Source organism: Hydra viridissima, unplaced genomic scaffold (assembly GCF_058129835.1).
Source record: "Hydra viridissima isolate aposymbiotic clone 2 unplaced genomic scaffold, HvirCarnegie_v1 scaffold_4, whole genome shotgun sequence".
Lineage (NCBI taxonomy): Eukaryota > Metazoa > Cnidaria > Hydrozoa > Anthoathecata > Hydridae > Hydra > Hydra viridissima.
The window spans coordinates 3362501-3375000 of NW_028324303.1; the positions used below are offsets into that span (position 1 = coordinate 3362501).

General features: G+C 29.4%; 1 protein-coding gene and 1 long non-coding RNA gene across 4 annotated transcripts in view; one reads left to right on the top strand and one right to left on the bottom strand.

The window, feature by feature from the left end:
- The first annotated feature begins 1575 nt into the window (after positions 1–1575).
- Positions 1576–4970, top strand: LOC145183761 (potassium voltage-gated channel subfamily A member 1-like). 3 transcript variants are annotated; one of them, XM_090086107.1, is made up of 3 exons: positions 1743–1934; positions 2359–2398; positions 3319–4970. In XM_090086107.1, exon 3 carries the CDS (start codon positions 3453–3455, stop codon positions 4767–4769), a length of 1317 nt encoding a protein of 438 aa, XP_089942233.1. In that variant the 5' UTR covers positions 1743–1934; positions 2359–2398; positions 3319–3452; the 3' UTR covers positions 4770–4970. The 3 variants fall into 3 exon arrangements, with proteins under 3 accessions (XP_089942234.1, XP_089942233.1, XP_089942231.1); XM_090086108.1 differs by lacking the exons at positions 1743–1934; positions 2359–2398 and adding an exon at positions 1576–1624; XM_090086105.1 differs by lacking the exon at positions 2359–2398.
- Positions 4971–8861: 3891 nt separating this feature from the next.
- LOC149889434 (uncharacterized) overlaps positions 8862–12500 on the bottom strand; it is a 4567-nt gene continuing 928 nt past the window's right edge. Inside the window, exons 2-4 of the long non-coding RNA XR_016452056.1 lie at positions 10361–12500; positions 9211–9999; positions 8862–9114 (exon numbers count right to left, since the gene is read on the bottom strand). The exon at positions 10361–12500 is cut by the window's right edge and continues 123 nt beyond it. This is a non-coding gene — a long non-coding RNA (uncharacterized LOC149889434). The remainder of the gene's footprint in view (positions 9115–9210; positions 10000–10360) is intronic.

Below are 12500 nucleotides of genomic sequence, written 5' to 3' on the forward strand. Positions count from 1 at the left end.
TGTAAGTTATATTTGTAAACACATTATTAATTATTAATTGTTTATTAGATTTTTAAAAACATTCTAAGCTTAAATATTTCTCGTTACATAATAAATTCTCTATCCAAAATGTAAAATCGGCTTTTTAATTTTATACATAATTGTTTTCTTCACATTATAAAAACATTTCAAATTTGATAATGAAAATATTATTTGCGATTTTAAAGAACTTGATTTGGTTTTACAATAAAAAATTTGAAACATTAATGTATTAAAAAAAAAAGAAAAGGGTCGAAATTGTTTTTTTAATTTTTATTTTGAAAAGGGAACAATGTTTATTACGTCATTTATAAAGAAGGAGAAAAGAAAACGGTTAAGAAAAAACTGTTATACGTCACGGTTTTCTTTCCTTATACTTTAAGTCTGTCCTACTAAATAAACATATAAGTAGCACATGGCATAAACTATATCAATATTATGCTATTTATGTATATGTATGTATATACTCAAAACTGTTCTGCGCTAGCAGAAAATCTAAAACGATCGCGCTTATAAACCGCCTCAGTTACAAAAAAAAAATACAACAGAAAAACCCGTCTCACTCTAAAGATCGATTGCTGATGTTCGGTTTTTTTTTTAAAAAATGTGAAATCTTTTTACTCTCTATCAAAGAATTCAAAGCGCGTGTTGTTTTTTTAAAATTCTTTTTGTTTTCATTTTTTTCTTTGTTACTTTTCAGCTGTAAGAAGGATTATTTACACTTTCGGTCCAAAAGCTCTTCAATGAATTGGTCTGTTTTATAGTCGCAGCGAACATTCTTTAAAATATTTTCTTCAAACAAAAAGGTGCAATTGAAATAGTTTCCGCTGAAATGAAACAACTTCAAATTCCAACAGCCAGCACAACAACAACAACAAATTTTTACCAAGTAGTATCAACCTAATAAAAATATAAGAAGTAATTTAACAGTTTTCAGGACAAAATCCTAATTTGGAATTAAGTAGTGTATTAAAGCTTTCAAAATGGTTATTTGTTGGATAACTAATTTTTGATAGAGTTCTAATTCACGCGTGGAACAAAGCCGAACAACTTAAATGAATTACCAGATGAAGACGGTGTGTTTGTAACAGATTAGTATAAAGAGTTGTTTTAGTAAGCCAGGTGCAACAAGAGCAAAGGAGATAAAGTAAACATTCCCCCGTATTTCTATTAAACATTTGTTAGTTTAAACAAAAGAAATGCCTTTAATCCTCTGTTAGCATAACAATGAGACGAAGAGTAATTTACACTCTGTAAAGTATACTCGTATAGTTATGATATGAATATTTCATTTAAACGATTGATAAGAATAGATTTTTTTTTATCTTAAGCATTACAGATAGGTAATAAGGTAGAATATTGTCTACTTAAAGAGAAGAATAAATGTGATGTAAATTAAATTTTCAATGGAGAAACCTTCAACAAATTGCGACAAAGAGAACAAAAACTTTTTTCAAAAATACCGGTAACAACAATCGCAATGAAAAAAAAAAACATTTTATTTTTTATTTTTTATTTATTTTTTTTTTGTATGTAAAAATTCAGTTTGGTTGTAATTGCAATAAGCACAGGAAGCGAACGAGTTGGCGGGTAAAAAATGCATCAGGTAAAACTCAATTTAAAAAAGTGCAGGAAAACGAAAATGTTTAATAAACAAAGTAAATAAGATAAATTAATAAAAAATAAATGTAATTATTAAGGCGGGTACAAAAATCAAAAATAGAGCAAACTATAAATAAAATTATAAAAGTATAAATAAAAAATTCGATTAAAATGAAATAAAAGTAAATCAGAAAAAGTTGTTCACATGGAAAAAAATAATTAAAAAAAAATCAGATAAGAAACAAGATAAAACAAAATGTTAAAATAGTTACCATTCAAATGATGATAAATTTTTGGATTTTCTTTATGAAAAGGTAAGTTATATAAAAAGGTTGAATTATATTACACTATATAAAATTGAGAAATTTTAACCGAACAATAGAACCCAACTTTTCAAAAAAAATTTTTTTCAAATAGCTTGTAGGCTTAGTTACTATCCTTCGAAAATTACCCCTTCCGCTAACAAACGACATCGTTTAGTTTTTCATTTTATTTTTGTTAATGGAATGCCTAAAAAAAGTGAATTTACGCTTTTCTCCTATCACTGTGGAAACCTCTTGATTTTGATCCCTTCTTCTTTTAACTCCTTTTACTGTATATTAATAATTTACTCCAAAATCTAGTTTCGCAAATATGCTGGAATAAAATCTTTTTTTTATTTATTGCGCAAACAAACGGAAAGGTGAGTGGATTGAAACTCCTGAGGTTAATTGTAAATTAACTTTACCATTTTTTCAGTTGGGATAACTCTGTGCTGATGCGGTTTTCAATTACAAAGGTATCATTTGTGAAATTTGAGAGTTAGAATTTAGAGATTTCTTTAAGCTTGTAGTGGTCTTTATTGACATGCAGAATACTTGTTTTTGATTTTCTAATGAAAGATTTAGTTCTTTGATCGACTTTTTATTTACAATAGATCTCGTGACGTCATGCTAAAAGTGATCCTTAAAAAACAACTTAAATAAAGAATTCACTTTTATAAGCAGCTATCTTTAATAAGCAAAACCTCAATAGTTTGAGCCTAACTTATAACAAAACAAGAAATACACACGGTAATAATTGTTTGGGGAAATAAAAGTTTTCTGCGGTATATAAACAGCAAGTTTGCTGCTTGTTTATAATAAATTTATGCATTAGAGTACAGTAAAGATTGAGTTATTGGATATAAAAATGCATCATAAACCTGCACAGAACCTACAAAAAAAAAAAAAAAGTCTGCAAATCCAGTGAAGTCAAATGATTAGCATAATTTCTTTTTCTACCTTTTTTTTTTTAACTTGCAATTAAGATTTGTGAATGAGCAGAAAAAGTGTTTAATAGCTCTAAAACTAAATAAAATAAAGAATGAATGAAAAATAAGATAAAGAATGAATGAAAAATAATATACAAAAGAAATAATACTAACTGAAAGAATTTTATTTACAAAAAAAAAGCCAAACATTTAAAAAATCTTTCTTATTTTCTTATCTCTCTCTTTCATATTACTTTTTATATAGGCGATTTTTTTTTCTATGTTTTATAAAAGATAGCTTCAGTATAACAAAAAAAAAACAACTAGCAACTTATTCTTTAGGGGGTAAATTTTCTTTATTTAGTGAACTATGTGTTAGCACGATACTAAGTTTATTCTGACTTATTCTTTTTAAAATCGACTCTTTCGTCAGAGTTTTTGCTTTGTAATTTTTTATCTATTCTTAGTAAAGATTGGCTCTTTGATAAGGAATACGGTGTAATCTACATAATTTATGTCAGAAGATTTATACTTATTTATTGGCAGTTGAATATGTTGCTATTCTCTTAGCAATTAAAAGTAGTGAAATTACAGCTTTAACATGTTTGTGCGCTCTGGAACCGTAAAGATTAGGTCAACTTCCAATGCCTCTCAAAATTCTCCTGAAAGGAAATTGTTCACTCCGCAGCTAAAGAAGAAAGAAGATTTTCAATATGATTTTATAGCGCATCATATAGATGCAATCCGCATTGGAAGTTTAGTACTTCACCAAAGAAAAGTGAAAATCGAAGTTCGAGGAATATTTTTTGAGACGTTTGAGAGTACGCTTGGAAACTTCCCAAACACTTTACTTGGAAATATTTCGAAAAGAAACCTTTACTTGGATGAAAGCAAAGATATTTACGTATTTGATAGATGCGTTCATTCTTTCGATGCTGTATTGTTCTATTACCAATCAAAAGGAACACTTGCTAAACCTCCCACTGTCACAAGAGAACAATTTTACGAGGAGCTCAATTTCTATGAGATCGACGGAGTCATTGATGAACGACACATGGAGGATTTGTTGTTTTTGAAACACAATAATAAAAAAAACGGGGATCTGCCTAAAGGATGTTCCCGCTCGACCGTTTGGAAGTTCGTCAACTATTTCAACGACTCCTTTACCCAAATTGTTTACACTTACATTAACTTAACCATAACTTTGCTCTCGATTGCTGCGTACTGTTTAGAAACCGAACCTTCGCTAAAATTTGCGACGACTTGGATATATATCGAAATCGGCACAGGATTATTTTTTGTTCTTGAATTTATCTTCACCGTTTATTCGTGTCCAAACCTGGATCAGTTGAGGCGCTCTTTAAACGCAATTTTAGATTTTATATCAATTATTTTCAGTGTGCTCTATGTTATTCTCTATTTTTCAGTCGCCGACAAAAGAATTGTCTTAGTAATACAGTTTTTTAGGGTCATCCGTATTTTTAAACTGACAAAGTTTAGTGTGGCGCTAAGACTGTTCATTTACACCTTGTACAAGTGTAGCCATTTCCTTCAAATTATATTGGTGTCCGTAGGTACGTTTTGTTTTGCGTACGCTGGGTTCATTTTTTTGTTAGAAAATCAATTTGATATCTATAAAGAAGAAAACGCTTTTCGAAGTATTTTGGATGCGATGTGGTACACTGTTATTTCAGCGACTGGTGTTGGTTATGGAGATATACATCCGACCACAATGCTAGGAAAAGTTTGTGGAGCATTCCTGGCAGTTACTGGAATTTTACTATTTTGTCTTCCCCAGCCAGTGCTTGTAAACCAGTTTATCTCGATTTATTATTTGCCTGAAATTATGTCGAAAGAAGAAACTTTAAGAAAAAAGGCTATTATTAAAATGAGACAGACAATGTTAGGAGAGCTGTGACATTTTTAATCATTTTAAAATCGTGTTATACACAAGTTAGAAAATTTAAATAACTAAAAAATATATTATCAACTAAATCTACAGTGATGGAAAAAAAAAGACATGATTTACATATTCGGAAAAAAATACATTTTATTGTCAGCAATTGACAATAATTGACAAGACCTTTTTTTTATTTTCATTTAACATTTTTTTCACACACATTTTTGTGTTATACATCATATCTCAAAAAAAAAAAAAATGAATCAGTTCTAAATACTAATTTCTTAAAAGGTTGTGAGAATTTACTGGAAAAATAAATACAGAATATGCTAATTTAATTTTATACAGAGGAAAATTCAGAAAATTTATTATTTACATCCAAAAGGGTTAATAAAACAATTCCAAAAAAAAAAAATTGACCATTTCCTGAATGTACTTTATTTTTTCTAACTGCACTAAGAATTTTGAGGATGCTGTTGGCTAATTTTGGCCATGTTGATACCGGAATAACATGCCATGCTATTTTTACAATCTCTAGCAGATCTTTTTAGTTACTTTTACTACTACCTCATCTCTTGCAATGATCCATAAATCTTCTATTGAATTTAAATTTAGGAATTGTGATGGCCAGTTCTATTGTCTAAAAACATTATGTTGGAACCATCTTTTAGCTTTACAAGCCTTATGCTTTGGACTAATATCTTGCTGAAATGTAAAAAGCAATAGCATGTTATCCTAAACATATGGAAGCTTTATCTCTTCAAATATGTTGATATAAATATCAGGTGTCATAACGTCTGATATTAAATGAATATGACCAATACCTGGTGATGAGAAACATCCTCACACCATATTACTTCCACTACCAAGTTTTTTTTTTTTTTTTTTTTTATTTTTTTTTTTTTTTAGTGTAACATCGCTTAAATTGTTTATTTGATTGTCTGTGTTCATCCTGGTTCCTTTGAATCAAACCGTTGACCCATTGACCCATTGACCTTTGAGCCATTCAGGTTCATCTGACCCAAACACATATCAAATTAAGATATATCTGTCTATAAAATTGTGCTCCTTTTTTTTTTGACCATACAGAATAATTACAGTAAAACTCTTTTCTGATTAAAGCCGCTTTTTCAATAAAGCACACTTCTGGGTGTTCTTGCAAGTAAATTAACTTCTACTAAACGTAAATTAGCTTCTACCAATCGTAATCATTTTATTTTAAATTGTTTTTATCGGTGTTGCTAGAGATAAACGAATCCATTTTCGCTTCACAAATAATCAATTTATTTTCACGATAAATTTAATACTTTTTGTTGCTTCAAAGCGTACTAAACATTCCAACAAAGCGTCCTATTAGTTTTGAAATCCCTTTCCACTGCTTTTGAGTTGCTGAAATACTAAGAGTTCAGCCGAGGTGCAATAAGCCTTTTTTGCTAATCTATATAAAAAAGTGAACATGTCTGTTGTGACATCCTGTAATAACACATGAACAATTATATGTGGCGTTGTCGAGGGCAAAATCAACAAGTTCTTTAAAAACTCAATTACCTGAAAATGCAAAAAAACTAAGAATATTGTTTATTGAGAAGTATTTGAATAAAATTTACAGTTTATTTATCCGTATGAAGTATTCATACACACGCAGGTCGTAATATCCTAAGTTAGAACCGAAGATTGATTACTTTTAACAGTTTATTTCCTATTAAAGTATTAGCAATTTTACATTTTTAGCTATTAAAGTATTAGCAATTTTCCTAATTAAAGTATTAGCAATTTTACAATTCAATAATTTAGCAATTTAACAATTAAAGTATTAGTAACAATTAAAGTATTTGATTTTGAATTTTTATTGGGTTGTATTTTTTCATTCCAACATCCAAAAACATGTTTTTAGTTTAATTGCAAATAATTAACTGAACATCCGTAGAACACATATCTAACTTACTAAGTTTAAAAATGTACAGAATAATATTATTTAAAACTAAACGTTTCCAAATACATTGCAGTGTAATTCGAAATGATAAGACTTGGTTGTGTTATCATAGCGTGTATTTTTATCAAACGCTTTTAGATAACAATATTTGCAACTTATATTTGTAAGATGGCTTATACAATTATGTCTTTCCACTCATTTCAATCCGATTCTTTTTTCTCAACAGTAAAAAGGAAAAATTGAAGAAAATTTTTATTCGGAATAGCAAGTTATAATTTCCGAGAAGATAATTTCATCCTATCCTTTCATCCCAAAATATTTACCTGTGAATCAAAATATCTATGCTTTTATCTCCATTTCATCTTCTATAGACTTGATTTCATCGAAATCTTTATTGTCATATACCATGTGTCATGTGCCACTTGATTTTGTTTCTACTTTGCATTAAATCTAAGGTATTATCATTAATCTAAGGTATTTGTATGTGGATAAGATGATTTGTCATATAGTTCTAATTGTTTAGGAGAATAAAAATATTTTCACTTAACTTATATTATGTATTATGTTAGCCGTTGCAAACATTCCCGCTTACTTACTTTGCTGCGCACTTGTATGATTTGATACAAGGACATATATTCTTGTCAAATTATAATCTCTTGGATATTTATTTCCTGGAAAATAAAAGTTGAGGAGTATATATTTTCTAGTAAATAAGTAGTGGAATGTATTTATTTAGGGATGTTTTCCTTATCTGTTATACCGGAAAATTCTGAAAAAAATCTAAATTTTGAAATGGTATGGGATTTCTAGAAAATAGTGCTACTCCGAAATTTTGCGAATTTTCGAAATCGAAATGCCAATTTTCCAAATTATTTCGATCGCAAAACTTGGTTTTGAAGGTTCCGAATACCAATCGTTTTTGTTTCAATAATTTCGGTCTTTCGATATGTTGAAAGAAGAAACGCTGATATCTTGAGAGAATTTAATTGACGGAAATTAGTCTTAAAAATTTAGAAAACAAGTTTATAAGGGAAATCTTCTTTTACTACAAGAAACTGGTTTTTCGTGGCATTAAAAGTGAAATCATACTGCTCTTAACGCTAGGCCATCTAGTTTGCTAAAATTTTTATAAATTATTGTAATGAGATTTCTTAGTAGTAGTGGTAGAAGCTGTTACTGGCAAAGCCAGCGAGTGCTGCTTCATCTATTTCCACACTTTGATAGCCTATTATTTGTTTAATTTTTCTCTAGCTTTCAGTCATTTTTTTCTTTGAACCTATTTAGATTAATTGAATAAACTATGTCTCTTGGAAGATTTTTCCAATTCGTTGATGCACTGTTAATTAGCCTTGGAGTGAAATTGGTTATATCTCTGTCATCCTTAGATTGTTCTAAATTACTAAATAACTAAATAACTTGTAAAGCTAAATCTAGTCGCCTCTTTCTCGTCTCTTTTTTAATATTGTAATATTTTTCTAAGCCCACTATTCAGTCGAATTACTCTGTGTTGAACTATTTCTAATAAATCTATGTCCATTTTAGCTTATGGTAACCATACACTAACTGTAAACTCTGAGTAAGGTCTTATAAATGTCAAATAATTATTTTTCACCAACTTGGCGTTCTCAAAACTCGTCAAAGTTTTTTTCATCATTTCAATCATTTTATTAGCTTTAGATGAAGCAGCAATCACTTGATTTTTCCATTTCATGGTTTTTAACTTTGAATAACTTTGTACCATCAGCATACATTTTAGTTAGTCATTTATAAATATAACAAGCAATAAAGGGGCTAATACCGACCCTTTGTTTGTGGTCAGGTACATGAACAAAAAGAGATCTCAATTATGTTTCAACAACTTTTAGACAACTTTTATCAAGAAGCTATAAATAGTAAGTATTATTATACCGATTTACCGGTCGGTAAATTTCGAACAATATCGGTTGATAATGCTCAAAAATGCTTGAAATAGCTTACCAACATAAATTAATAATAATCAACTTCCAATCAAATTAGGCTATTATTTGTTTTGTTTGGAAACTGATTTTGTTGGTTTAGCTTTGTCTGAAAACTTTAAGAAACGCTACTTTAATGTGATTTGCTTTGTTCGGTCTTTGTCAAACAATTTTATTTGCATTCGGGAAAAACGTCGTAAGTTTGAAACACTACACCTCAAAAACAATTATTCGGTAACAAAAATCAATAAAGTCCCGCAAACGGAACGTTGTATAAACGAGACAAACAAAATGGAATCAAAAAGGAAACATAATAAAAATGACAACTAGAGCTGCAACAGAATTAAAGTTAAAGATTTCAACTTTTTTTCTAAAGCAACCAATTGAAAATGCCGTTTCAAGACTTGGATTTAGTTCATCGATGGATTTAGTTTCAATACTGTTGTTAACGAATCTTTAATTCAACTTGCAATACCTGAAAAAGGTTATGATTTTCAAAATAATCACAAACAAGCAACTCGGTTAGTTAAAAATTTTGCAGCTTGCGTTAAAATTTTAAAATGAATTTCACCTCTGTTGTGATAATTGGTCCAAAAAAAAAAAACTTTTCTCATTTACGCTGAATGAGTGCACCTCTTGGGAGGCGAGCTGATCGTCAGGGCAATATGATCTTTTAGCTTTTACACGTTCATTTTTGGTCCATCATGAGAAATGTTATAATATAAGAAATATTTATAATAGTACTGGCCAGGCTTTCAAATATTTACGTGAGCCGAAAAGCCGCGTTAAATAAAAAGAGTTAAATAAAAAGAATCGATAAAAAGAGTTGTTAAATCTCATTTAAAAGAAGTTTTGCTTTAGAAAAACATCATAATATGAAATTTAGATTTTTAAGGAATCAAGTAATTTTTTTAAAAAATCTTTTTTAAAAAACAATATGTGTACAAAATTTATGTTTAGCATTAAGTTTTTGTCTCAAAAAAAAACTTTAAAAAATTGAAAAAGAATTTCCGAAGCAAAAACTTTAAATAGCTATAAATTTGCTCCTCAATTCATATATAGTCTTAATGCAACTGGTTAAACACCCGCACAAAAACCAGTAAAAGTCGAAAGAATCACATTTATAGAAAGAGGAAAGTTGGTAACTGCAATTCGTGTGTAAATAGGAATCCTCCGCTTTTTATTTTTCTATGAGTGCAAGTTCGAGATTACATTATAAAGGAAGATCCTTCTGGATGCGTAGCGCTCGCAAATCCTTCTAGTAGGATGACAACAAAAGTGAAAAGACACTTGCACTCTGTCATCATAAAAGTCAGAAAAATTGTCAAGCTACTTTGAAAATTCCCAGTCAAAATAGATACTGTCAAAATAGATACTGTCAAAATAGATACTGTCAAAATAGATACTGTCAAAATAGATACTGTCAAAATAGATACTGTCAAAATAGATACTGTCAAAATAGATACTGTCAAAATAGATACTGTCAAAATAGATACTGTCAAAATAGATACTGTCAAAATAGATACTGTCAAAATAGATACTGTCAAAATAGATACTGTCAAAATAGATACTGTCAAAATAGATACTGTCAAAATAGATACTGTCAAAATAGATACTGTCAAAATAGATACTGTCAAAATAGATACTGTCAAAATAGATACTGTCAAAATAGATACTGTCAAAATAGATACTGTCAAAATAGATACTGTCAAAATAGATACTGTCAAAATAGATACTGTCAAAATAGATACTGTCAAAATAGATACTGTCAAAATAGATACTGTCAAAATAGATACTGTCAAAATAGATACTGTCAAAATAGATACTGTCAAAATAGATACTGTCAAAATAGATACTGTCAAAATAGATACTGTCAAAATAGATACTGTCAAAATAGATACTGTCAAAATAGATACTGTCAAAATAGATACTGTCAAAATAGATACTGTCAAAATAGATACTGTCAAAATAGATACTGTCAAAATAGATACTGTCAAAATAGATACTGTCAAAATAGATACTGTCAAAATAGATACTGTCAAAATAGATACTGTCAAAATAGATACTTTCAAAATAGATACTGTCATGAATAATAAAAAAAAATGTCCTTTAAAAAGAAATCAAAAAACAGCACGAAAAGGGATTTTACTTTTTCTTCAGATCAAGATGGAACAGTTTGCTGTAAATGGTTCAACAACTCGTCAAAGTCAAAGCTTAAATCAAAAAAGTATTGAAGGAAATTTCAACACATGCGATTTGCAATGATGATATTGTAGACAATTTACCTGACATTGTTGCTACTCTTGAATCAATAAGGTTAACCTGAAGAAGAATTTTTAGATTGGAACACACTTTTCAAGGTTGGAACAAATTTCTGGTCTGCAGAGTTTGAGAGGCCAGTGTTCACTTGAACTTTTGCAAGTCTTAGAAAGAACTTGAGAAAGCAACTTGTGCCTTATAAAGTGCTAAAAGAGTAATGGATAACTTTTTAAAGAACAAGAATTCTATATTGAACTTCAGCTGAAACAGGAGATTGATAGATTTATCACTTCCCAAAACAGACAGATTTGAGAGGGAGGATTGATTCCTTGTAGGAAAGATGACAGTAGGTCATTGATTTTGAAAGAGATTAATTTCAACAATAAAGTTTTTTGCTGATAAAATGCAGTTTTTCTTACTGTTGAGAGAGTTTCTCTTGAATAGAATGACACAACGAGATTCAACTCTTTGCATTGCAATCAAGAAACTTAAAGACGTTTTGACGAGAGAATACAAAGTTATCTTGTAAGCTTGTACAGATCTTTTCAATCAAGAACTATAGACATTAAAGAACGTGAAGTTTTCAAAACGTTTTCAAAGCCTGTATCTCGAAAGACTGAGAAAAGCTTGCTGTATATATTTTTTTCAACAAATCCAGATGACTTGAAATTTATTCAAGTAGTGCGTGGCTCAAAAAATCTAGATTAAAGTTCACTTTCACCTGAAGAAGAATTTTTAGATTGGAACACACTTTTCAAGGTTGGAACAAATTTCTGGTCTGCAGAGTTTGAGAGGCCAGTGTTCACTTGAACTTTTGCAAGTCTTAGAAAGAACTTGAGAAAGCAACTTGTGCCTTATAAAGTGCTAAAAGAGTAATGGATAACTTTTTAAAGAACAAGAATTCTATATTGAACTTCAGCTGAAACAGGAGATTGATAGATTTATCACTTCCCAAAACAGACAGATTTGAGAGGGAGGATTGATTCCTTGTAGGAAAGATGACAGTAGGTCATTGATTTTGAAAGAGATTAATTTCAACAATAAAGCTTTTTGTATTCAGAGATGTGGCACACTATATCTATGGATCAATTTTTTCTGAACACTTTTTGAAAGACTTAACAAATATATTCGGCCAAAAAAAATGCATTACAATTCAAGCAGGTCAGGTTAAGCAACTCAAAATTTTCAAAGAAATATTGGTCTATGAAACGATCAGAAAAGAGAATTACAAATCTTGAACTTTCGTTAAATGCACTGGATACCATCCATCCAACAAGTGTCGACTCTGAGCGAGCCTTTTCTGATGCTGGATTACTTGGGACAAAAAGTTGATCTTAGATGAGTAACGATTTACTTGATGCACCTTGTTTTCTCAAAGCTCATTTTTTTTATCAAAAAATAAATCTTAAAACAAGACTTGTTGAGTTTCATTTACTTAATATTCTATTTTATGGGCTTTTGTTTACTATTCGCAGCAAAAATATATTTTACTATTAGCAGATATGATATACAAATATATAAGATATGATAAACAAATAAAAACAACGATAACTGTCACTTATTCAAGTAAATGAATTTCATTGTAAAAAACAAAAGTTCAAA